General features: G+C 44.5%; 1 protein-coding gene across 1 annotated transcript; it reads left to right on the forward strand.

Annotated features, from left to right (window-relative positions):
* Positions 1-4,035: 4,035 nt before the first annotated feature.
* Positions 4,036-23,307, forward strand: ATP6AP2 (ATPase H+ transporting accessory protein 2). Its single transcript, XM_034649219.1, has 9 exons — positions 4,036-4,236; positions 10,048-10,178; positions 11,774-11,905; positions 16,717-16,812; positions 16,960-17,097; positions 17,947-18,000; positions 19,058-19,207; positions 20,211-20,330; positions 22,907-23,307. Exons 1-9 carry the CDS (start codon positions 4,197-4,199, stop codon positions 23,099-23,101), a joined length of 1,056 nt encoding a protein of 351 aa, XP_034505110.1. The 5' UTR covers positions 4,036-4,196; the 3' UTR covers positions 23,102-23,307.
* Positions 23,308-27,227: the final 3,920 nt, after the last annotated feature.

Consider the following 27,227-nt stretch of genomic DNA (forward strand, 5'->3'; position numbering starts at 1 on the left):
TGGTGTTTGTCAGGTTTCTCCACTGTAGAGTTACTCTCCCCTCACCGCCCCCCACCTTTTCCATTCTGTATATGATATCTTTTGAAAACAATTTTTTTTAGTTTTTTTTTTTTTAAAGATTTTACTTATTTATTTGAGAGAGAGCACAAGCACGGGGAGCAGCAGAAGGAGAGGGAGAAGCAGGCTTCCTGCTGAACAGAGAGCCTGACGCGGAGCCCAATCCCAGGACCCTGGGATCATGACCTGAGCCGAAGTCAGACGCTTAACCAACTGAGCCACCCGGGAGCCCCCTTTTAAAAGTTTTTTTTAATGTAAGTAATCCCTACATCCATCGTGGGGCTTGAACTCATGATTCCGAGATCAAGAGTCACACCCTCGGGGCGCCTGGGTGGCTCAGTCGGTTAAGTGGCTGCCTTCAGCTCAGGTCATGATCCCGGGATCCTGGGATCAAGCCTCACATCGGGCTCCCTGCTCAGTGGGGAGTCTGCTTCTCCCTCTGCCTGTGAGCTTCCTCCTTGCTTGTGCTCTCTGTCTCAAATAAATAAAGATACTGAAAAAAAAAAAAAGTCGCATCTTCTTCCACCTGAGCCAGCCAGGTGGCCAGGGCGCTTGAAAAGCAACTCTTAATTTTAATTGAGTGGCAGCTGCATGGTCTGGGGGCACGGCATTATCTTGGCCTCCACAGGGCTCCCTGATGGCTGATTGGCAGGGACCAAGCCATCTCAGTGCTGCCTCTGGGGATCACTCAGAACTCACTGCTGGAATTCATGGGGCGGGGGTGGGGGGCAGAATTAGGGAAACACACTGAACTGTGTATTCTTTCAAATCTTGTATATGCACCTCTCCTTTTAAAACTCAAGGGCCAAGAATTTGACATCTTTGTTTCCTAGTTCTTCTCTGAGAATCCTCCCCATGGGGCAATGAATGACAGGAGTCTTGGCTATTTGGCCTGGGAGGAGGGGTGAGATGAAGGTGGAGGAGGAGGCTTCTTTTAGGCTAAATGTGGGTCATTAGATCATATATTATCCCGCCACACACATATCCACCTCTAAATGCTTCAGTGAAAAAGTTAACCACACGCACATCACCGATTGTTTACTGAGCGCTAAAGATTGAATCAGGAGGGCTACATATAGGAAGTAGAACTGCTAACGATTCAAAACGTGACCTTGAGTACATATGCCCTTCCCCAGGTTTCAATCTCTCAATCTATGAAACAAAGAGAAAGCTTCCTACAATGTTTATCTTGCTGAATTCCAAGGCTATAAGGAGCAGTGACGCCCCTTGGAGACTTCCGAGGAAAGGGGGGGCTTTAGATTTAAAGGCTAAGATATTCACCCCTAGCTCAAAAAAGGATGTTATTTCTCAAGACACAGTATAAAAGAGACTTTGAGGCTTTCTTGCAGGGAGGGGAAAGAAGAGGGATTTTATGTTCTTGTCTATAATATTTTTGGTCTTCTTCAAATTAAAAGAAATAAGAATGTTCTAGAACTCTTTCAAGAATAGAAAAATTCACTCTATTTCCTGTTTCTTTAGGCTGGATGAAATGGCAGGAGTTCTGCTCCACTTTTAGCTGATTATGTCCCTAAATAAGGTTTATTTAGATGAACTCAGGGCCTCTGGATTAGAACCTGTTTTAGGATATGCAGCAAGATGGACAAAGAATAAAATTTTAGATGATATGAAGAGAAATGACTGCATTGTGCTTAAAAATGAATTAAAAAAATGATTAAATTCTTATTGATCTTTTTTTTTTTTTTTCAAGCCAGTCATTTCAGAGTTGATGCTTTGGAAATTAGCTACTTTAGACATTTTTGGTAATCTAATAATTTCACATTCCTAATGGAAAACTATCCCTTCTCCTTTCAGATTTCTTTAAAGTCACACTTGTACAACGGCACCTGGCTGGCTCAGTCAGAAAAGCATGCGACTCTTGATCTCGATCTCGGGGTCGTGAACTCGATCTCGGGGTCGTGAATTCGAGCCGCACATTGGGTGTAGAGATTACTTAAATAAATAAAAACTTTTTTAAAAAGTCACATTTGTGCAAATTCTCCTGTGAGAATGCAAATTTGAGAGTCAAGAGTTTCCTGAAGTTGAATGAGGAGATCCAGATTCCATTCCATAAATTGAGAGTGGCTTTGATAAACATAGTGGGTTCTAGAAAGTTCAAAACTGAGTATTTGGGAAGTGTGCTGATTCCTGTTTTGAGTTGGGCAAGTTTTTCCTGGTGTAGGTCTGCTAAGAAACTCCTGGGATCACTGCTTTCAATCCATCTCCAATTTTCTTCTTCAGTTAATTCCAAGAAGAAAATGGAGATGGGAAACTGTGTAAACAGTAGAGCATCTTCCCCCCAACAAATCTGTCTTGGCATTTGTGCACTTTACAAAGCTCAAACACCTTCACTGGCTCCCCATTTCCTGCCAGTTGATGGGTAGTTCTTTTATTTAACATTTAACCTTCACAATAAACATGTTCCTAATTGAAAATTTTAGTCCTATGTGCCCTCCCCCATATAATCCCTTCTTTGGTTAAATTTAACAGTTAGTGCTCAATCTGACAGGCTCTCTCCATGCTGCACCTTACCCTTTTTGCTACCTGCCTGAACCACCCCCTCTCCTACACTTGCATATTGAAACCACAAACATCTTTCAAGGTCATGGGCCAGGGCATCGTTTTCTGATCTTAGATGCTACATAGTGTCACTTCTTGCTTAGTATCATAGGCGAAAAACTTGTGACTGACGTGGGAGACAATGGCAGAAGGAAATGTAGGTAAAATAAAAGGTCCTTATAACCTGCAGCCCATTGGCAAATACTCCAGGCAGGCAGAGTGTAACGTTCCTCCAGGAAGCTCCCTGTCTTAATGTTAATGCCTTGCTAGAGGGAAAAACTACCTTAGCTTGACAATAGCAAGGCCTCCAGTATCCCTTGAGTCTTCTTTAGCATATGAAAATCCTTTTTGGAATTTCCCTTTTCTTTACCTCCCGCAACTCCAGAGTGTATAATCAGTTGCTCCTCACAATCCCAGGGCAGCAGCTCTTTCTGCCCATAGGTCCTCCCCGTGCTTTAATTAAACCATCTTTTTTTCACCAAAGCCGTCTCAAGAATTCTTTCTTGGCCAACTGCTCCGAAGCCCAACAACACTACTCTAAAAAACACATGATGAGCACTGGTTATTGTACGTAAGCGTGAATCAGTCAGTCCTACTTCAGAGACCAATGTTGCACTGTACGTTAACTAAAATTTAAATTTACGAAAGTATATCATAGGCAAAAAAAACCCTTGAAAGTCAAAAGAGAGGATCCTGGTGTAATTAGGTCTAGCCCTCACCTAACACTGAGCAAATGGATGAAGGAAGTAATGCTCTTGTCCCGTCACTCCTGGTGGATAGGAGAGTTTTGGGAGACAGGGTTGTCAGATTTAGCAAATTAAGGACGCTCAGTCATATGCGAATTCCAGATAAACCACGAATACCCTTTTTTTAAAGTATAAGCATGTCCCATGAAATATTCACGACACATTTATACTAAAATGTATTCGTGGTTCATCTGAAATTCAAATTTAACTAGGCGTCTTGTATTTTATCTGGCACTCCTGCTTGGAGGGCAGGGACTCCCGAAGGCGCCTGCCTTCCACCCAGCAGGTGCTCAGCATCTGTACAATTGTTAGAACGAAATCCAAACCAGCCCCGCAGCTTCCACAGCTGCACCCGTAGCGGGGCGGAGCCAAGCCACCGGGAAAGACGACAGCCCGGTTGGAGACCATCACTAGAGATTGGCCAAGGGGCCCGCACCTGGGAGGCGGCCCCACCCCGTGGGCACTCAAGATCCTTCCACAGGCTCCGTCATCCCCCACAACCCCGACCCCACGCCCCACCTCGTGACTGGTAGTCACGGGCCGGGGGCGGAGCTGCCAGGCTCTCCAATCGCTGCCTGCCATTGGCAGGGCATTCCATCCATCACGTTAGGCCCCGCCCACGAGACTGACGTTCCTCAGCCTGCGCCGCTCCCGCAGGCCGCGACGTAGCTGGCGATTGGTGGAGAAGGCGGCAGCCGTCCCAGCAGAGGCGACGACGGGGCGGTCCCAGGGAGTCGGGACGAGCCGGAGCGCGTCCCCCCCTACCGCTGCGCTGGTCGCTCGCGTTCCGCCGGCCCGGTCCGTGCCGCCCTTTAGTGTGGCGGCCACCACGGGACCATGGCTGCGCTCATGGTGCTCCTGTCCTTGTTGGCGGCGGGTGAGGACCGGGGCGGCCGGGGCGCGGTCGGGGTGACCGGGAGCCTCGGGGGGTCGGGGGCGGCCGCAGGTGGGCGGCCGCGGGGCGGCTGCCGCAGTGCGGGCAACCGGCGGCGGCCTCGCCCCAGCCGCCTCCCTCTCGGCCTCCTCGTCCGACCGACCTGTGGCGGCGAGGCCTGGCGGGCTGCTGGGGCGGGGCCGGGCTGCGTGGGGCACCTGAGCCGGCCCCCACCCTCCGCCTGTTCCAGGAAGGCGCGGTCGCGGGTCCAGCTGCCTGTCTCTTCCGGCTCCGGAGGCTCAGGGATGCATTTCCCAATTCACTGTGGAACCGCAGCCCTCTGCGAGGAAGGGAGAGCAGCCTGCTGAGCTGCCATCAGATGCTGCGTTTCCTTGCATTTTTCTGGTGTCTTTCCTTTTTAGCAAGTAATTGGTGAAGTCTCCTCCCGTACGTGTTTCAGAATACAAAAGTTGGAGGTGGAGTAATTGTTTCTGTAGGATTCTTTCTAAAGGCAAATTCAGAGTATCTCTCAGTAGTTCGTCAGGTTCTCCATTTTAAGGATTTGGAAACTAAGATGTGAGTCACGTTCTTAGGGTCACATGTCAAGTAAATGGTAGCTTTCAGAGTGGAACCTAGTTTCCCTAGTGTTCGAGTCCGCTAATATTTGGCCTCTTGCTGTGTATCATGTAATTCATTTAATTTTACAGTAGTCCTTAGAAGTGGACATCCTCCTCGACTTACGGGGTGATCAAGCTTAGATGAATTACCCAGCAACACGCAGGTAGTAAGCAGCAAAGCTGGAATTGAACCCGGATCACCTGGCTCCGAAGCAGGGGTTTTTCCGTGTATTGTGGCACAGGTGATGGAAATGCCTCTGCGTGGGAATGATGGGGGCCTGGACTGGGGGTTCAGACAGTGGCGAGCAAGAGGCCAAGTTGAGAATAACTTGGAGAAGTGGGGCTATGTCTGTTTAAAACCTCTAGCTTAAAAATCTTTGTGAGGTGCCGGGATGACCCGACCCACTTTTGGAATGGTGATTTAATTTTGCGTGAGAGTTTAGACCACTGACCTTCTTGAAATCTGCAGGTCTTCTCCATCCCTGGAGGTGTGCTCAGGGTTGTGCGTTGATGATAATTCTACTTATTTTCATATCCCCAAGGTTTTAGGGCTGTTCTATTCCTTTCGTTTCTGCTTCTGGCTCCAGAAGGGTCATACTGATCTATCTAGTAAGTTACTTTGAGCGGTGTTTTTCTGTTGTTTTAAATTCAGTTTTTGAAATTTAAAAATCTTCCCTTTGATACTTTGGTTTAACTGAATATTTGTTGAAATTCTATCGTTGATGTTGACTGGTATTATTTTGATTCAGTGAGGTTTAGGGTTTTTTTCTTTGTTTTGATCTGAGGCAGAGTAATTGCTTCTGTACACGGTTTGAACATGCTTTCCTGACTAGAATAGTTCATACGACTAAGAATCTGAACTTGTCGGTTTCTGCGTTGCTTGGTCTTGTCACATGAGGTTAAATTACTATTTTCCATAATGACTAAATGTGATTTAGTGGAAAACATCTCTAAGAGATTGGACTTCTCTATTGGAAGAAATAAGTCCTTTACAATGGTGTTAACTAAACCGGAGAGGGATCTAGGGTTATGAATACCATGTCATGAGGAGTATTTGAAAAAAATTCAGATGTTTATCCTGGAGAGGAAAGGCCAAGGGCAAACACGTGGAATTTGAAGGAGTGTCATGTGAAAGAGGGATTTGATGTGGTCAGTGATGCCCCAGAGGTCAAAATTAGGACCTGTTTGTTTTTAAAACTCTTAATGATTCCATCCACCGCTCATTGATCACAGCATAGTACAGTGGGAGTTCCCAAACGGAAGGATACTTACCCCCTAGTCCAGAAAGGGGAGGCCAAAGGAAATTTCCCTGGAAGGGGGGAGGGATTGCGTCATGCTCAAATATGTGAAAAGGGTGGGTGGGGGGCCAGTGTAGACAGAATGGCCGATGTGAGAGCAAAAGAGCCAATAGGATGGTGGGGCTGGAATGTATAAGGGTTAAGTTGGGGAGCTCCCAGAAGTAAGGCTGGTAAGGTTCTTTGGGTGTTATGTTTTGGGTTTTGTCTCAGAAGCTCTGGGCGGCAAGTGAAGGTGCTTAAGCTGGTGGTTAAGCTGATGGGTGAATGAACACACCTGTTATTTTGAGAAGTTGCTAGAAAGGCTGGCTCAGAGAGTGGTGTGATGCGTCATAAGGCGGCCAGTTCTGGCAAGCCCGGTAAGGGCCCCGGAGTGTGCACTGGACCTGGAGGGGAAAGGATTTGTGAGATAAGAAAAAAAAATCGACAGAATTCAGTGGTTGATGGCTGTGGTGCTGAGGAAAGATTTAAAGATGACCAGCGTGAGCAGCTGCCTGGGAGGCGGTATCACCCTTCGAGATAGAGAATACAGAAGGAGCATGTGGAAGGATGGTCAGTTCAGTTCAGAACCTGTTGAGTTTGAAGGACCCGTGGGTCTTAGAAGGAAATGCTTAGCGGGCTGTTGGATATGTAGGTCTAAGGCTCAAGGGAATTGTAGGCTGGCAATAAAAATCGGGGCGCCATCAGTGTTTTTGATGTTTGCAGCCTGAGGAGTAGATAGGCCCGCTCAGCCAGGGAGAGGGATATAGGATAGGGAAGCAGTGAGGGTCAAGAATGGAGCCCTCAGATCTCAAAAGTGGAGTATGCTAGGTGATCTCTTGGGATGACGGAAGAAGGTACTAGAACTTTCATCTATAGCTTTTTTATCTCCTTTTTTTTTTAATAGTAACAATCATATTTTGTAGAATGTCAATTTGGGTTTGTCTGATGTTTTCTCATGATTAAATTGGGAAGAATACAACACAAGTATCTCATCCTTTTTTAAAAATTTGTTTTCGTGCGCTTTGAAATACATTATGAATGTACAGTCTGTTCTACAAGTGTGTACTTTATAAATATATGTTGGGGCTGCTTTCAAATTTTGTACCGAAAGCATTGAAATCTAAAAAGTTTGGACATCTGTGCTTCAAAGGGTAGAAGGGAAAGAAACAGGGAAAACTGCCAGAGGGGCGGCTGGGGGGGCGGGCGCCGGGCGCGCGGAGAAACGCAAAACAGGGGCTCGGACTTCATGAGGGCCAAGGCAGGGGACTTTTAAGGAGGGAGTTGCCCAGGATCAGGTGCTTTGAGAAGTAAACTAAGGGCTGAAAATTAGGTGAGGCGTTTCAGTGGCACGGTGGAGTCAGGAGCTATGGGTTAGGTGGTAATGTGAGAGATGTAGTAGAGAAAGGGTCATTGGCTGCTCTTCCAGGATCCTTCCTCTGAAGGGAAGCTGAGGCTGGTAGGACCAAAGCAGGGGTTTTGTGATTGTCATTTTAGAATGGGAGCACCCGAAGTGTATTTTTATGCTGAAGTGAAGGAGCCAGTCGAAAGGGGGAAGTTGGTAGCGTGAGGCCTGGCTTCATTCGTGAACTCAGCAACTATTTCTTGAGCACCCTTGTGTCAGGCACCGTTCTCAGCTCCTGGGGATATTGTGTGAACAAGACAAACTGGAATCCCTGCCCTCGTGGAGCTTCTGTTCCACGGGGCCAGCTTTTTATGCCTACAGCCACCAAACTCCTGACCCTTGTCTTCCCAGAATAGCGGCGTGTAATAAACATTGAATGACTAATAGGTGAGCCAATGAAGGTCCCTGAGAGGGCTGAATGCAGGGATCATGTTAGACTGGAGGAGGGACATCCCTGCCAGCATCTGGAGGGAGAGGAGATAAGGCCAGGGGCTGGTGCAGATAAATTTGTGGTGGGGAGAGGAAGCAGGCAGTGGCCGGATTCCTGTGCTCTCTTTTGAAGCTGGAGGTGAGGTGGTTTGGTAAGACTGAGGAAGTTGCCAGAAGTCGGGAAGCTCATTTCTGTTGCGTACTGCAGTGGACTTGTCGGGGTATTGGAATGTTGGGACAGTGGAGAGGGCTGCTGGCCAACGTCGGGTTTGTGAGTTGAGGCAGCGTCCGCCTTGACTGGTTATATTCTGGTAGAGAACAGGTGACTTCCTGTCGGGTCTCCAGGAGAAACGTGGATTAAGCAGCGGTTTCTCAGTCTGGGAGGCCACAGCTGTAAGGTTTTCTAAAGCCCGAGGCTCTGGTAGGACTGTCGTGCAGGCACAGAGTGGGGAATCTACGCTTTTGGGGCAAAGTAATCAGCAGAGCTTTCTTTGCTGGGAGTGAGTGATTAGGGCCCTGTTGCAAAACAGGACTATCTCCAGATCCAAATATGGTTCTTTAAATTAGTGTATGGTACTTGGAAAGTGTAGATATCTGGCTGCCCCATTTTCCTTAGCGTTTGCAATAACCACTACTGTAGCGAACCAAGATGTCTTATCAGTTACAGACAGCCGTTCCGTTCTAATTTTTTTTTTTTTTTTTGCTTGCCTTCGGCTAGAACATTTTGGAAATTCCTGCTCTGGCAGCTGCGCTGAATTGAAACTCATAACTCTTCATGTTGTATCAGCACCATCCTGAGGCCTTTTATTTACTGTCAATACTGCAACACCAAAACATTTATTGTTGCTTCTAACTTTATTCCCATACCCTGTAAGTGGTACTTTCCTTAGGTCAAGAGAATAACAGTGATGCTTTATTAAAGTCTAATTTTCCCATACTAGGTAAGCATGGGCCAAGATTTGTTTTGGACTTGGAGCTGATCTTTTCATAGGAATCTGAAAGTTTCCATAAGTTAACTTGTCCTTGTGCAAGCTAGACTTCAATGGGTTAACATAGAATGGCCGAAGAGGCCAGATACCTCACCCTTGGAGGGTTTATCAAATAGGCCCCTTATTCTCATTCTTCGTCTGTTAATCTCAGGCTCCCTACACCCCTAGACTTGTTGGCTTTATTATTACAGAATACCTGTTCTCAGCCTCTTGATACGCCCATTGGAAATACTTTTTCTTAGACTACTTGGCTTTTAAAGTCTGCAGTGTTTATATTTTGACTAGTACTATGCCCGGCCCCCCTCCCACCCCCTGCCTTTGACAGTCCTCATTTCACTAGGTTTGCTTACGGGATGTAAAGAAAGATCTGCTGTATTCTGAGATTTGCTAACTTGCTCAAGTTTTAGAGTTAAATACTAGGAGTTTTATGAATTTGCATTTGAAGAGAGGGTCGATGGCAGAAATAATTTAGAGATTTCAAGTTTCTTTTTAGTCTGTGCCAGGGGTTTGTCTGCTATTTATTTATTTATTTATGACTTGATTTGAGAGAGAAGCAGACTCCCCGCTGAGCAGAGAGCCTGACATGGGGCTTGATCCAGGACCCTGAGATGATGACCTGAGCTGAAGGCAGACGCTTCGCTGACTGAGCCACTCAGGCACCCCTGTTTTTTTTTAAGTTTTATTTATTTAATCTCTACACCCAACATGGGGCGCAGAGCCATGACCTCAAGATTAAGAGTTGCGTGCTCCTCTGAGCCAGCCAGGCGCCCCTCGTTTGCTTTTTAAATTCTGGAGAAATGCCATCGATTTCTAATTCTTGCTGATTTGCCAAATGCCCCTGTTTTAAGGGCCACCTGTAGGAAGGCATCTTGAGTGTTAAGAGAATGCTGTTTCATCACTGTGCATCTATTATAGCGGAATGTATGGACTTCGGTTCGTAGAGCAATACTTTGAAAAAAAAAATTGGGATTCAGCATTTTGTCCAATAATATGTAGTATGCTAAGTCAGTGGAGAATGGGGAAATGTTTTATATTTAATAGTTTTCTTCGTGGGTGCAAAAGATTTGATGTTGATCATTTATCAATCTGTTTTCTTCCAGGTGTTTTGGGGAACGAGTTTAGTATATTAAGATCACCAGGGTCTGTTGTTTTCCGAGATGGAAATTGGCCTATACCAGGAGAGCGAATCCCGGATGTGGCTGCATTGTCCATGGGCTTCTCTGTTAAAGAAGTATGTATATTTTAAAAAAGATATTGGGAGCTACTTCTGAAAGTATTTTTGTTGATTTTTCTGCTAATAGTCCAAGAAAGCAAGAAGCAGAAATAGGTATATTTGGTACAGATTATAGTTCTAGTCCGGGAGATTTAGAGACAGGCTACAAAGCTTGGCTTATGAAACCAAATCATTGTAAATCACTAACCATGTAATTATTCATAGTAGTGATGTTCTTTGTATATGAGAACGCATCTGTCCTATTAATAGGATGTATGGTTTTCCTTTTTTTTTTTCTTCCCCATACACAATAGATGTATGTCTTAGTTTGGGTTGCTATTACAAAATACCATAGACTGGATGGCTTATAAACAACAGAAATTTATTTCTCACAGTTTTGAGGGCGAGAAGTCCCAAGATCAGGGTGCCAGCCCCGACAGATTCTTAGTGAGGGCCCTCTTCCAGTTTGCAGACTGCTGACTTCTTTCGTGTCCTCACATGGTGGGGAGAGGGTGAGAGCTCTCTGGGTCGCTTTTTATAAGGCACTAACCCCACAGTGAGGGCTCCATCCTCATGACCTAATCACCTCCCTAAGGCCCACCCCTGATACTAGCACATTGGGGGATAGCTTTCAACATGAATTTTGGGGGGGACACAAACGTTCAGTCTGTTGCAATTTATTATGAATGATAAAATATATATGCATGTTGCCTGAGTTTAAGAATATAGTGTGGTCAGGAGCTGTGGGAATGAAGCCATAAGCTGTTCACTGGCTGCTTCCATGATGTAGTGGAGGGGCATAGGTGCTGTCAAGGCGAGAGCTCTGCAGTTCAGGGCGTGGAGAGAGGGGATGCGGTCTGCCCTGTCTTGCTATCGTTCTCTCTTCCCAGTTCTCTCTTCCCACTTCCTAAGTTTGCTGCATTTGATGTGGTCTCTAGATATCACCAGTCACTCAAAGGAACTTTCCTCCTAGGTCCTGAGTGCCCTTGAAAGCGGAAACAATGTGAGGGAGCTGCCTGTCTCTCCTGGGCCTGTGGGTGGAGTCCCTGAGCTCCCTGTGGGAGCACGCGTGGTTGATGAAATTTGTACCTCCTCCTTTACAGACATAAATTTGACTACGAATGGCTGTCAGAATAACCCTGAGAAATAATTATTAGTAAATGAATGTGAGCTACTTCCAGCAGGAATTTTATTTATGAAGAGCTTCATCTAAAGAGAAGACTTGTACTGGCAGTTCTGCCATGTCCTTACGAAAGAGAAAAGCCATGCTGCTCTTAAGGGCAATTGAAGGTGTGGGGAGAGAAGACACCCATGGTTCTGTGAAGAAGAGTTTGTGATCTGGGATTTGAAAAGGACCTACATTTTGTTTACTGGTCCGCTTTCCTCCACAAAGGGTTGGAGAGGACTCCTAGTGGCCTTTGTTTTAGATCCGTGGGAGCCCCGTCCCTGCTTAGGAGAATGGAGCTGCTGCCTGGAGTGCAATGTTTGCTTCCCCATGAATTTTCCTTGCCAGCGTCGTCCCAGAACCCCTTGACTCTGCTTAGTACATGTTATTGGGGAAATGGTTTCTGGAGTGGATAATGAAGTGTCGTCTCATGCTTTCCAATGTTTAGGACCTTTCTTGGCCAGGACTTGCGGTGGGTAACCTGTTCCATCGTCCTCGGGCTACCGTGATGGTGATGGTGAAGGGAATAGACAAACTTGCTCTACCCCCAGGCAGTGTCATTTCATACCCTTTGGAGAATGTGAGTATTTATTATAAAAAATTAACGGCATGCATTTTTACTCTTGTCAGCTGTCATTATGAATTGTGTTCTTAACCTTCTTTTGTCTACATTTTCTTGTCCATTATCTTGTCACCTTCTCATCTGAATTTTACCTGATTTTTTTGTGTAAATAGGAGACTGGAGGCTATTTTGCTGGTTCACTTTTACTCCTTCACTGGCTTTTCAGGCAGTGCGGCTGGCTGAGCTGTCGCGAGAGGCCCTCCATCCGCTGCCAGCACAGAGCAGTCACCAGAACATCACGTAGCTGAAGTTTCAAGCAAGGCAGGGATACACAGAGCAGCCAGATAGGAGCAGAAAGCTCAAGAGCCACAGCGGTCAGCCAGAGCTCCGTGTTTCTTACAGAAAGCCAGGGGCCATAAAATGCTGTCTCATTCTCGAAAGGAGAACTAGTAAAGCCCCAGCTGCCCGAGGGCTACCACGGAGTTGCTGGCTTACCTCGCTTGGCGGTGGGTCCCAAAGAGTCCCCTATGAGAGATTGAAACTCCGGCTCGTGCTGCGCAGAGTGGTGTGCTCCCAGTTCACACGACCCAACCCCGTTCAGGCCCCTCCACTGCCCAGGGCTGCTTTGGTTTAAGGGGAAAAAAAAAAAATTGAAGATGAGTTATTTCCAAAGCACTTGCAGGAAAAAAGTGCCACGAGAGAGTCCGCAGGTGCAACAAACCGAATTCATCCCCTTAGAACTACAGATAGACCGGTCTCCGGGAGATGGGAAAATACATGTGTTAAAATTGTGAAGGAGTTCAGGGGAGGGACAGAAATTCTGAGGCAGGTAGAAGACCTTTTTGCTATGTGGTGCATTCATTAATATCTCTAAATATTTCATATTTTGTCTTGTGATTTCTTTAACCCCTGAGTTATTTAGAAGTGTTTAACATGTGGGTTTTTTTCAAATAATTTTTAATTTTTCAGTTTCTAATTTCGTGACATTGTAAGACTGGTCTGTATGATGATTTGGGGGGAATTTTTCAATACTTTCTGTGGTCTAGTATAAATTATTTCCAAGCACACATGACATGGTTATAAAAGGCCATGTACTAGGCCACAGGCAAATCTCAACAAATAATGAAGAACTAGTATCAAATAAACCACCCTCTCTGACCACAGTGCAGTTAAATCTGAAAACGATACCTTAAAAATGTATTTGGAAGGGTGGGGAGGATGGAGGAGATAGGTGCAGGGGATGAAGAGGGACAAACTTGCAGTTATAAACAAGTCATGGGGATGTAACGTTAACAGCGTAGGGACTACAGTCAGTAATATTACAATAGCTTTGGTGACAGATGGTAACTAGACTTACCATGGCATCATTTTATAATGTGTATAAATGCCGGGTCACTGTGTTGTACTCCTGCAAATTAATATAATATTGCATGTCAGCTATACTTCAGTAACTAATAAGTAAATAAAAATGTATTTGGAAATGGTAAAAACAGATTAGATGACTCCTCCGGTTTAAAGCACACTGGAAATCTTAAAACCTATCAGAAAAAAGACATTGTCTTTACAAAGAAATGAGAGTAGGAAGCAGATTTCTCATTGCCCTTAGGGACTGGAAGAGCAAGAACCGAAAAGCAGTGATTGTCTATATAAGGCCAGGCTGAGAATACAGTTTACGTTGTCATAATAATGAAACAATATGGAGCCGATGAAAATTATGACTCTTGGGAAGGTGAAGATCTAGAAACGGAGTGCACGTATGGGGTGGGGTGGGGCTGTGGTTGGTGACGTGGGAGAGCTAAATCCTCATTTTCTATACTCAGCGGTAAGTAGATCTCTAAAATGGGAAAATCAAGATGTAGCGATATGAACATATTTAGAGATGGTGGCAAAAGGAAAAGGAGACAAAGGATTTGAAAGTGGGGGCCTTGGGAATGGGAAATGGGAGGCAAACTTTTTTCTTTAAACTTATTTTTCATAGTCTAATAGAACTATTCATGTCTTTAAACTGTATAATCTTTTTCAATATAACTCTTGAAAAAAGTTTTATTTATTTTAGAGAGCATGTGAGCTGGGTAGAAGGGTAGAGGCAGAGGGAAAGGGGGAGAAGTGGACTCCCCACTGAGCATGGGACCCTGCCCCCCCACCGCCAGGGATTGTTCTCCAGAACCCAAGATCATGATCTGAGCTGAAATCAGGAGTTGGATGCTTAACCGACTGAGCCACCCAGGCGCCCCATCTCTTGAAAATTTTTTTTGTAAAAAAACAGGAATAGTTGGAATAGATGGACTCCCAAATAATTCATGAGTTGAAGACAAAATCACAGTGGAAGTTTCAAAATTATTTGGAACTGAGTATCAGTGAATGTACCATATATTTAAAAAATGGTGGGGTGTAGCTAAAATGACAAGGAAAGGAAAATTGATAGCTTAAATGCACACGTTAGACAGTTTAAAAGATTAGAAATTAATGAGCTAAAGAAAACCAGAAGAATTTCAGAGTAAATGGAAGAAAGGAAACAGTACAAATCAAAAGGCAGACTTAGAAAATAATTTAATCTTAGTAATAATATTAAGAATACAATTTTTGTGAAAATCATTGTTGAAGATCTCTTTAAAGTAAATATATAAAAATCCAAAATGCTGTTATTTTAATTTGCATACAGTCCAGAACTCGGCATTTTTCAGACTAGCCTTATTCTACATGAGTAGAAGCTGTGAAAAGAGCTCATGTTGTTGCGTGACTGTGACCGGCTGCTAATACTTTTCCTGGCCATGGGTGGTAAATTAAATACAAGGCTCAGAGGGCAAAATCCACAAAATATAAAACAAACTAGAATGTCTTAGAATTCCCCTTAATGAAGCTTCTATTTGATTAGCTCCTTTCATTAGAATTTCAAGTCCTGTAGATACAGAAATTTCGTTCTCTCCAGGACAAACACACATATGTACTATAGTGGAAGAAAACAGGTTTTAAGAGCTGAGCTTTTTCCTTCCTGAGCTTTGTGGTCTGTGTGATTTTTTTCTTTTCCTTCACAGTTTGGCTCTCATCTGACTCAACAGCTTCTCCAGTTTGATTGCTAAGGATGTGTTACCTTTAATCTTCAACTTTGCTGACACAGGTGCTATTTCACTAGGTGAAATGAGGCTGGAAAGTGTCCCAGCGCTCGTGTTCCCTCCAAAGCTGAGGAGGTGGACTGAGTGATGGCCCGAGGAGAGAGCAGGGGGGGCTGCCTCGGGCACTGTGGTAGTGTGCTTTTGCAAGTGGGACTCTTCCCCCTTCAGTTACTCCATAACTTATTTTAAGAGAATTTTGCAAAGAGTTAATACACATTGTAAGAAGAAATCGGTTTTGGGGCGCCTGGGTGGCACAGCGGTTGAGTGTCTGCTTTCGGCTCGGGGCGTGGTCCTGGCGTTGTGGGATCGAGCCCCACGTCGGGCTCCTCTGCTATGGGCCTGCTTCTTCCTCTCCCACTCCCCCTGCTTGTGTTCCCTCTCTCGGTGGCTGTCTCTATCTCTGTCGAGTGGATGAATAAAATCTTTAAAAAAAAAAAAAAAAAAGAAATCGGTTTTATTTCACAGTATCATGAACTAAATGAAATCCCAGCATTGAAATTAAATTTATCAAAGATTTATTAATCATATTTATTTCTGCCTGTACCATGTTAGCATTAATTTGCTACGTACAACATTAACCTTTCAATAGTAAAGAGAATTAGGGACAGCTGGGTGGCTCAGTAGGTTAAGCGTCTTGCCTTTCGCTCCGGCCACGATCTCAGGGTCCTGGGATCGAGCCCCACATTGGGCTCCCTGCTCAGCGGAGAGCCTGCTTCTCCCTCTGCCTGCCGCTCTCCTGCTTGTGCTCGCGTGTGCTCTCTCTCTCTCTGACAAATAAATAAAATCTTTTTAAAAAATCACTGTAAGAAATCTCCATTAAGACAAAAACACTATTACACTGCTTGCTTTACTATAGTAATATTGAGAATAACAATTTTTTGAGGAGACAAGTGACCATAATTTATTTTAAAAAATAATGTGGGGTAAAAACAAATCTATGTAGATGGAAGTCAGAATTTGTGGTTACCCTTGGGGGTGGAGAGAGTAGATGGGGGAGCCTTCTGGGGTGCTGATAATGTTCTGTTTTGGTCTGGCTGGGCTTTATGAGTGTATCCATTTGTAAATATTCCTTGAGCTCTTACCGCAGGATTTGTGCACTGTGCTATATGTATGTTACACTTTAATAAACAACTCAAGAAAAGGGTGTATTTTACTATAGTTGATTATTTCAATTTGATATCATCACGTGGTCCCAAGATAGAGGCTTCAAAATTCTTGTGACATACTTTATGCTTTGTCTCAGTCTTCAGTCTACCTGGAGATAAACCCTAAATCCAACATTTTTAAAATTCTGATATGAAAAATGAGGTCTAGTTCTCTTTCGATGAAATTTAATTCTTCAGATTCTCCTGACCTCCTCTTACAAGTTAATACTTTATTATAGAGTATCCATTCATTGTGACACAATTTTAACACCAAATGAATTGCTGCTTAAAGTACATGAAAATGATGGTTTGTGCAAGAGTGTCGTGTCCTTCACGTTGGCAAGTTATTTCCCGTCTTGGCATATAGGAGATGCAGACTCGTGGCCCACTAAGGGGCTCTTTCATCCGTGCCCTCAAAAGGGCTATGTTTGGAAATGATTTGGGTCTTTTGAATTTTCATAAATGATGGGGGGTTTTATTTTTGTTTTCTTTTAAGGCTCTTTTGTTGCTGAGTGGTTTTTCTTACCCCTTGGGTTCCAGTGATAATCGAGGTCTTACTCTTAAATTTCAGGCAGTTCCTTTTAGTCTTGACAGCGTCGCAAATTCCATTCACTCCTTATTTTCTGAAGAAACTCCTGTAGTTTTGCAGTTGGCTCCCAGTGAAGAGGTAAGTGATACAGTTTTTACTTAAGATGCTTTAAAAAATAAGCTTTCCTTAATGAAAATTTAGAGCTACTTTTATGAAAAATTGTATATACTCTGTATATTGGAATTAATCTGCAGACTGTAACAAAATTTTGGATTCTTCTTGCAGAGAGTGTATATGGTGGGGAAAGCGAACTCGGTTTTTGAAGATCTCTCTGTAACATTACGACAGCTCCGCAATCGCCTGTTCCAAGAAAACTCTGTTCTCAATTCACTTCCCCTCAATTCTCTGAGTAGGAACAATGAGGTAAGAAGTGCCCTCACTGAATGAATACATGAACACATTACTAATTTTCCATGTCTTATGCTCCCTGACTTTAGAGCAAACTTGGAATTTTAGGAAATGACAAGTTTTCCAAGTTTACTGTGCTGGAGTAAATTCTTCAGTGTAATTTTTTAAATGAATCTCATGAACAAATAGACTCTGTTTTGTGTGTGACTTGAGTACATAGTATTACGTTCTCGTGCGGGGGTTGCCACCAGTTCAGGCGGACAGGCCAGCAGTCACACAAACTACTTGATTGCGGAGCTGTGTCGGTCTGCTTACGTAGAGGCCCTTATTCACCGCCATCTCTGATGTGTTGCCGCCTCTTTCTGGTTCATTCTCCACAGTATAGCTGGGGGAGGCACTCTTACTTTTGATTCCTGTCAGCTTCACCACGTGGCCTGCCTCTCCTCTTGACCTCCCGTGGGTGACCAGAACCGCCATCTTCTCTGATGTGGAACACGTTCGAGGCGTGTGAGCAGACTGGGCCACTGGCAGGACCTCAGTGCGGCGGGCAGAGTACTGTGATGCCCTGAGGGCAAGCAAACCACTTGAGAGTTTGGGTGCTTTATCAGACGTGTGTCAGAGCTCTAGCGACTGAGTGGCAGTCACTGTGCTGGGAATGACCGTCACCTTTTTATTAGGAAATGATGTTTCTGTGTGCGTTTTTAATTGAGATGAACCTACCAGATGGAGGACGGTTGTTGCATAAAATCACTTACTGTGCTTTAACATTTGTAATATCCCGTCCTGTGCCTTGCTTGATAAATAGCAAATACAGATCTTGGATGCACATTTAAAATAACGCTTATTTCTTGTGGCCCTCTGAAGGTTGATCTGCTCTTTCTTTCTGAATTGCAAGTGCTACACGATATTTCAAGTTTGGTAAGTCGGCTACTCCAGTATTTGTTTCATTTAGTTTGGTTCCAAAAGACATTTCCTGAGAATCCTGAAATGATAGTGAGACCATTTGAAGTTTGATTGTGCCACAGATGTACGGTACCACGAAAGTTGAGAAATTAGTGGTGGTGATAGGAATTCTGAACTCATTTTACAGTGAAATTATTTTGCATTTCTGCTTCTGGGAGAGAGTAAGTGTATGTCTATCCTCCAGGGCACAGGCCTGGGAATAAGGCCACCGTCGACAGAGTCCTGACTCGGCTGTTGATTTCTTGAAAGACATTAAGACCTAATTCCTAGATCTTCGGGTCTAAAATAGAAATAGCAGTTTGGACTAGTAATGCTTTCGACCAAGTCAGGAAGAAAATAAATGTACCTGCAGTGTATTTTGTGTGTGTGATTTTTTAAAAAAAATCCTCCTGTGACTAAAATGAGAAAGCTTACCAGTATGCTGTCTTCTGAAGTTGTTGCCCAACGTTTCCAGTGGGTTGGTGTGGGGGAGCCTGGAGGTGTACTGCTGGCGGCCAGCCAGGTGCTCTAGGGGGGCATGTGGGAGGTGTCTGCTCTCTGAGCACTGATGGCTCATGCTCTCCTGGGATTGAGCTGGTCCAGCTGTCTGTGCTTTCACACCCTGGCCCACATCTGAGGGTGTTTGTTTGTTTGTTTCTCTAAGTAAGCTATATGTAGGCCCAGTGTGGGGCTCGAACTCCCAACCCTGAGACGAAGGGTCGCGTGCTCTACCGACTGAGCCTGCCAGGTGCCCCTTGTATCTGAAGTTTTTTTTTTAAGTAAGGTTTGTGTTTTTGTTTTTTTTTTTAAGAGCTTTTATTAAGTTTTCAAGGAGTCTCATAATTATAAAAATGAGATTTGTGCTGGGTTTATCAGAAACTCCCATTTCAACTAGTTCTGTTTGCCACCATTTTAGACTGTATCTTGTGGCACACTGGTATGGTATGGGTCCATTCAGCCTAGTTTAGTTAGACATAAAACTCGAAGTGGCTGCGTCTGACGTTACCCGCTTTTGTTTCTTCGTTCTCCTCAGTTGTCTCGGCATAAGCATCTAGCCAAGGATCATTCTCCTGATTTGTATTCGCTGGAGCTGGCAGGTTTGGATGAAATTGGGAAACATTATGGGGAAGATTCTGAACAATTCAGAGATGCTTCCAAGATCCTTGCTGATGCTCTGCAAAAGGTAAATTATTGATGGGGGATGAGAAGTTCGAGTGTGACCATTTCACTTTTAGCTTCTTAATGGAAAAATCTATTTAGTGAAATAGTTTTGATTGAAGTCTCCCCTTCTCTGGAGGACCTGTAATTTTAGTGATGAAGGGTGGAGTGGGTCAGAGGTGTGCGCTGGGATCTCCCTAATGCTGGCAGAGACGGCAGAAGAAATGTTCAACAACTCCAGGACAATACTTTTTTCTTTTAATCGTGGTGAAATATACGTCACCACGTAAAATTTACCATTTTAACCATTTTTCAGCGTACAGTTTTGTAGTATTAAGTACATTTACATTGTTGTGCAACTGTCACCACCATCCTTTGCCAGAACTTTCCTACCCAAAACTGTCCCCATCAACCCTATGAAATCATGGAAGGAAAACACTGAACACTGTACCAGACATTGAGTAGATGTGTCGTAAGTGCTAGTTTCTCTCTGCCATTGGAGTTGCTCACCTGCAGCTCTTCAGTTCAACTTTATAGGTGTTTGTGATTTAACCAGAGACCACTTAGGAAGATTTTTTTTTTTTCTTAAGATTTTATTTATTTATTTGACAGAGACAGGCAGTGAGAGAGGGAACACAAGCAGGGGGAGTGGGAGAGGGAGAAGCAGGCTCCCAGCAGAACAGGGAGCCTGATGCGGGGCTCGATCCCAGGACTCTGGGATCACGCCCTGAGCCAAAAGGCAGACGCTTAACGACTGAGCCACCCAGGCGCCCCTTAGGAAGATTTTCATTTTCCTTTCCTACTTCCCTCCCCCCAAGTTGCGTGCCAACAACTTGTTTCTTAATTTTATTTTGAACATTTGAATATATGTTGAAGATGAACACTTTTCTGAATGTTCTGATGCCATCAAACCTTTATGATCGTGTATTTCATTAGCCGTTCAGCAGGTGTGTGTTCTCATAGGTGCATGGAGCTTTAACGGTATTAAATGCGTGTTCGCGATTCATAGTAATGTCAGTAATGTTCAGTTTGCAGATGACATGTACAACCTTTATGGCGGGAATGCAGTGGTGGAGTTAGTGACTGTCAGATCATTTGACACGTCTCTCGTCAGGAAGACAAGGACTATTCTGGAGGCAAAACAAGCAGTGAGTACATTTTTAGACCCTGCTTTAAAAGTAAAATGAAAAAACCCACTAAATCCTCAGCTGTGGGCCATACGGATGATCAGTCAGTAAATCTGGGGGATGATTTCAGTGGAAGCCGGGGGAGCTTATTCACATGGGCGTGTGTGTTTGCCAGTGGTGCTCAGTTTGGTTCTCATCAGAGGAGAGAAGAATCTGAGTTAGGGGGAAGTTAAAGTCCATAAGATCATTCGAATACTGCTCTTACGAGCAGACACAGAAGTCTGTGTGAGGGAGGAGGATGTAGGGTTCTGCACCTGGGGTCTGCTTTTCCTGGATGCATGTTGTCTGTGTGGCCCAGCCCCTCCTCTTCCAGGGTCTGCTGTGTGTACTCTTGAGAATTTGATTTACTTCTGCAAGTTTCTGGCCTGGATCTTGCTTTGATTTTGAGCATTCAGAGGACCCTAGGCAAGGGTGCCAGCCACAGCAAAGTGCGTGCGTGCCTGCATGTGTGAGAGAACAGCGCTGGGGACGCTCCAGAATATCCCGTGGCCAAGAACCTTATTTAGAGTTGGCTTCTTAGCTTGGAGCAATTAGCTACACACTCGTTTACAGACACTCCCCTTGGACCCGTCTATTGATCTCAGTGTGGGACTTAGAGACGGTCAGAGGTGTTATGCCTGCTCAAGATCATCTAGACGTGACTGGTTTGACAGGGTTTNCCCCAGATTCCGATGTAAAGTTTGATGCTTCATTAGTTGCGTATAACACCCAGTGCACCATGCAATACGTGCCCTCCTTACTACCCATCACCAGTCTATCCCATTCCCCCACCCCCTCCCCTCTGAAGCCCTCAGTTTGTTTCTCAGAGTCCATAGTCTCTCATGTTTCATTCCCCCTTCTGATTACCCCCCCTTTCTTTATCCCTTTCTTCCCCTACCGATCTTCCTAGTTCTTATGTTCCATAGATGAGAGAAATCATATAATTGTTTTTCTTTCTCTGCTTGACTTATTTCACTTAGCATTATCTCCTCCAGTGCCGTCCATGTTGCAGCAAATGTTGAGAAATCGTTCTTTCTGATAGCTGAGTGTAATATTCCATTGTATATATGGACCACAGCTAAGACAGACATTCTTAAAGGAGCAAATAAAGAAGAGGAACTTGAAGTGAATTAACATTTTGCTTATGTATCCTGAAAATTAGGGTCCTATTTGTTCATTCTAATAGACTAAAGCACTTGGAGGGGAAAGCTGGTGTCCAGCATCCGTGAGAATACCGTTCTGCCCCGACCTCCGGTCTGTGTCCTCGCTCTCCGTGTCCAGTGTCTGCCCCTCAGCTCTGTGTGGACGGTCTCCCCAGCCCCCCAGGAAACGAGGTGTTCCGCTTGAGGGTCTTTGTAGGGTGATGGGAACATTCTACAGCTAGAGCGTGGCGATGGCTGTGCAGCTCTGGGAATATGCTAGGGTGCAGGGAGTTGTGCACAAAGAGAAAGAACCCGTTTACCCCCCGAAAAGAAAGGTCTTGAAGGGTGAAATCCTTCAGTGTTTCCCTCCTAAGCTCCCCACGCATGTAAATGCCCACCCTCTCTCCCGCTGAAATCTCTCTCCAGTATGGGGGGGGCGGGGAGTGGAAGAAAACATTCGAGTGCCCGCAACATGCCAGGTGCTGGTGTGGGGCTGCATTGTCTTCATGTCCTTTTAGGACACACCTGACCCGGTTGCTCACTCCCTGCTTGAAACCTGTCCACGGCTTCTCCTTGCCCATAGGCTCAAGGCCAGGTTGCCCGTACCTTCCCCGCCTCTAGCTGCCTCTCCTGTTTTCCTCCCTGCTTTGTCCTCCAGCTGGAATGAAGGATGTTTCCCCAACAATGCCTGCGCACAGGCCTGGAACAGACTCCACCTCCAGCCAAGGCCCAGCAGGATGAAGATGGGGTGGAAGGGACTACTTGTTTTCCTCTTTAAAATAAAATTTTAAGTGGATCACACATAAGTATGTACACCATGTGGGGAAGGGAACACAGTACTTGTTCCTCTGACCCTGCGGGTCTTGCCCCTGTGCCGTCCACACCCCTAGGTGCTTGCCGTCCCGATTCACTAGTTACGCCCTTGATTTCTTCACCTGGACCGCAGAATGGCTTCCCCCTTAAGCACTGTTGTTCGGTTTTGCCTGCACTTGAATTGTATGCGAATGGAATCCTACTGTATTTTTCCGTGTTGTTTGCTGCCAGGTCTTGTTTCAGAGGCGCACAGGCTGTGGGTCTGCCCTCACGGCCATGGCTTCCATTGTGTGAATGTGCCACATTTTCCATGCTGTTAATTGAGGTCGCCATGCGTGGCTCTGGGTACAGACGCAAGGTTTCCCTGGGGTATGGACTTGCTGGATGACAGGATATGCACACTTTGACCTTCACACATTTTCTGAAGCAGTTGGACTGGTTTATGCTTCCCCTTGCCGGGAAGGTTCCCCTTCTTGGCTCCCCCTAGTATAAGTGTGTCTTAATGCCACCTAGGAATCAACGTTTGGTAAACGAATCAGAGCTACCAAATGGAGATAATTTCCGATCTTAAAATTCTCCCCTCCTTTCTTTTCTTCGTTGTAGAAGAACCCATCAAGCCCCTATAACCTCGCATATAAGTATAACCTTGAGTATCCAGTGGTTTTCAACATGGTATTTTGGATAATGATCGCCTTGGCCTTGGCTGTGATTATCACATCTTACAATATCTGGAACATGGATCCTGGATATGACAGCATTATTTATAGGATGACAAACCAGAAGATTCGAATGGACTGAACTTCCTCATGCCAGACTTAGAAAAGGGGTTGGAAATTGGCTGTTTTGTTAAAATCTTTTAGTGTAGTCTAAAAGTAGATGGTATAGGGGCGCCTGGGTAGCGCAGTTGTTAAGCGTCTGCCTTCGGCTCAGGGCGTGATCCCGGTGTTCCCGGATCGAGTCCCACATTGGGCTCCTCTGCTGGGAGCCTGCTTCTTCCTCTCCCACTCCCCCTGCTTGTGTTCCCTCTCTCACTGGCTGTCTCTATCTCTGTCAAAAAAATAAATAAATCTTTAAAAAAATAAAGTAGATGGTATACTTTAAATTTATAAAAAAACAAAACAAATTTTGTTCTCCGTGTGCTTGTGATGTTCTTTTAGAGTGAATTATAATGTTGATGTGAATTGATTGTGCTATAGATTCTGTAATATGCTCAAATACGATATAACCATTTAATATAATTCATTCCATTCAACATTTGGAAATGTGCACTGAAATAAATGTAAAACATTTAGAATAGCTTGTGTTATTTATGTTGGGGAAAATGCACTGAATTTATTAGACAAACTTAGGAGTGCTTAACTTCCTTACCCAGGACAGGTGAAAATGACATTGGGGCTGTTCTATACCATGAACCATTTGTAAATGTCTTAATTTGATGTAAATATCTCTGAAACAAAGACAGAAGGTTCTTAACTTCAAGTAGCCCTAAACTGTGGGAGTACTTACACAGCGAGATGGAGAACTGCATCTGATTGAGAGGGTGGCTGTTTTTCCTTAACCTCTTCTGGAAGTTTTGGGATCCAGATCACGGGGTAGATATTAAAAATACATTGATCTCAAAAGAAACTAGCTTTTATGGAGTTATAGATATGTGTATTTATACACCCAAAAACCAATTTTGGGGGGACATCTTGGGGCTTGCTGTAAAATCTTTAGTAACTTTCCTCCCTGTGTAAGTTACTACTGATGGTTTGTGGTACAACGTCATTCTCTAGAATATGAAGTGGAAGTAGATGCTCCGTACTTTTCATGTGGAAGTGGACCAATGTCTATAAAGAGTGACGAATAAAGTTACTAATGATTCCAAATCTGTGTCATTTCAATACTAAATCTATTTTATATTGTAAAATCCTAACTAAACAGGGTTGTATTTAATCAGAATTGGCTGTTACACAGTTTCCTGCCTTTTTTTTTTTTTTTACATTTGTGTATTCTCACTGCCTCCTGAGATTCAGTAGCAAGACAAGGAAGACATTTCAATTACCATTCTTGTTATTGAATTTATACAGAATATGTGGTGAATTCACACTAGACTTTAGGTGGGAAAAGCTTAAATTTCCCTTTAGTATTTAAAAGATAAGTGGTCAAAATAGGAAGGACTAAGGTAAAGGCTTAAAGGTTACAATTTTAGGGGTGCCTGGGCAGCTCAGCCGTTAAGTGTCTGCCTTTGGCTCAGGGCGTGATCCCAGCGTTCTGGGATCGAGCCCCACATCAGGCTCCTCCGCTGGGAGCCTGCTTCTTCCTCTCCCACTCCCCTGCTTGTGTTCCCTCTCTCACTGGTTGTCCTGCAAATAAATAAATAAAATCTTTTTAAAAAAAAGTTATAGGGGCGCCTGGGTGGCGCAGTGGTTAAGCGTCTGCCTTCGGCTCAGGGCGTGATCCCAGCGTTATGGGATCGAGCCCCACACCAGGCTCCTCCGCTATGAGCCTGCTTCTTCCTCTCCCACTCCCCCTGCTTGTGTTCCCTCTCTCGCTGGCTGTCTCTCTCTCTGTCGAATAAATAAATAAAATCTTTAAAAAAAAATTAAAAAAAATAAAAGTTATAATTTTAAAGACTTATTAGAATTTTAAATTTCATGATTATGTAGCAAAATCAGTCCGAGAGTCGTGCTGCCCTGGCCCTGGGAGCCCTGCTTGGGTCTAGCGTGAGCCGTTTCCGTGCCTCTTCTTTGGAAAGATCATCAAATCCTTTCTAAATAACAAACACTGACGTTGGCAGGTTTGAAAAGACAGTCAAGCTAGTTACGTCTTCTAGTGCTTCACACAAGATACCTTTAACAATGACAGTGTTAAGGCTCCACAAAGGAAGGTTTTGGTTTCTTTCTGTCATCTAAGTATAAATGGTCAAGCTGGTAATCACCTTCGCCGGGAAGAGAGATGCCAGACGCGGTTCCAAAATCACTTCGATGTTCTCCACCGCTACTCCCTGGCACGTTCATGGGGGTGAGGGTGTTTGCAGCTGCCTAGCCGCAAAACACCCCCAGAGAACTCAATAGGGCCTCTATTTGGGAAGCCAGGAATCCATAAGGCTGCAGAGTAGTTAACAATCCATGTTTCTTTCGTAAGTTTCTTATGTAAACACTGCCAAAGATGACTGTGATTACCTATGACGCAAACCAATGCTTTTGTAATTTAAAACTGCTGAGACTGTTCTGGAGGAGAAAAGAATTACAAGACAGCACTAGTTCCTACTGGCTAAATGGCATCAGCACCCTTCTATCTGTTAGGCAGAAAGCAATTAATTAAAATAAATGTTCTGCCAAGATTATTATACCTGTTGCTGATGATTTGCTCTTTAAGTTTAATTTGTTCAGGAACATAAATCACAGCGTCGAGATTTCTGTGAGAGGTAGAAAAGCTAAACTGGTGACAGACTATTCTACTGAGAAGCTGAAGAAACCCAATCACTTTCTATCTAATTGGTAGAATATTCCTGGTGTATAAAATATCTGAGATTCTACATGTGTTAAGTACTGCTTATGGCCTAATTTGATTAGGAGTGATATCAAATTGATTTTTCTTCTCTTTGGCTATGCCTGTTCTGAAGGAATGGTCATCTGAATACATTTTCATTGGTACCAAATAATGTGGAAGCCATGAACTTCCTTTTTAATGGATGTTCAACAATTTCTAAGGGACACAGGAACTGGGGTCAGTGACCAGGCCTACTGAGTCCTGCAGTGGCATCAAGCCTCCTAACCCTGGGCTTAGGCAGAGTTCCTTTGGAGCCTTTTTGTGACAGAATGACTGCAATGGTTTCTTAGAACAAGAGTTGCTGGAGAAAGCCATTAGCAAGATGCACTGGGATTAAAACGCCTCAAGAGTCCTACAGGTGAATTCAGTTTACCATGTCACCATTTAATAGTTGAACAGTCTTGTGTAAATCCCTCACTCTCTCTGAATCAGAGCTGGGTTTTTTTTTTGTTTGTTTGTTTTTTAAGATTTGCGAGCCAACGCATGAGCGGGGGCGGGGGGGGAGGGCAGAAGGGGAGGGAGAAGCAGACTCGCCACTGAGCAGGGACCCTGATGCGGGCCCAATCACAGGACCCCCAGATGATGACCTGAGTGGAAGGCAGATGCTAACCAACAGCCACCCAGGCGCCCCCAAATGAGTTTTAAATCAACATCATGGGGATGGTAATACTCCAGGTTTGTGGAAATGAACCTTCAGTGCACTAGCATGTTCTAAGGTCTGCAAATGCTTACAATAACAGGGTTAAATTCAAGAAGCTCTGCTTGGACCCGTGGTTGTACCATGGATATGTCCTGGCCAGTTTTCTGGGTTGCAAACAACAGTAACAGAGTTCTGTTAAATTATACCAACTGTCCTACTAAGGACCTTTTACTGGCTCAGAATCCAGTTCAGGAGCGCACAACGCATTTAGTTCTCACGTTTCCTTAGGCTCCTTTAATCTGGGACAGTTTATTTTTGAAGTGTAATGGACAGAACGTCCTTCAGTTTGGGTTTGATATTTGCTCATGATGAAATTCAGGTTCTGTGTTTTTGGAAAGAATACCACAGAAGTGGGGCGACTGCATGACTCAGTCGGTTAAGCATCAGACTCTTGATTTCGTCTCAGGTCATGGTCTTGAGGTTGTGAGATCGAGCCCCACGGTGGGCTCCGCACTCAGCACGGGTCTGCTTGAGAGTCTCTCCGTGCGCCCCTCCCCCCACCCACGTGTACTCTCTCTCAAAAAGATCACCACAGAAGTGGTGTGTCCATCTTAGCGTGTTATCAGGGGGCACATGGGTGTCAATGACTCATTTTTGGTGACATTAACTTTGGTGAAGGTGGTATCTGCCAGTTTTCTCCCCTATACAGTTACTTAGGTTTTCTTTTGTAATGAGAACTATTTTTCTGGG

Source organism: Ailuropoda melanoleuca, chromosome X (assembly GCF_002007445.2).
Source record: "Ailuropoda melanoleuca isolate Jingjing chromosome X, ASM200744v2, whole genome shotgun sequence".
Classification (NCBI taxonomy): domain Eukaryota; kingdom Metazoa; phylum Chordata; class Mammalia; order Carnivora; family Ursidae; genus Ailuropoda; species Ailuropoda melanoleuca.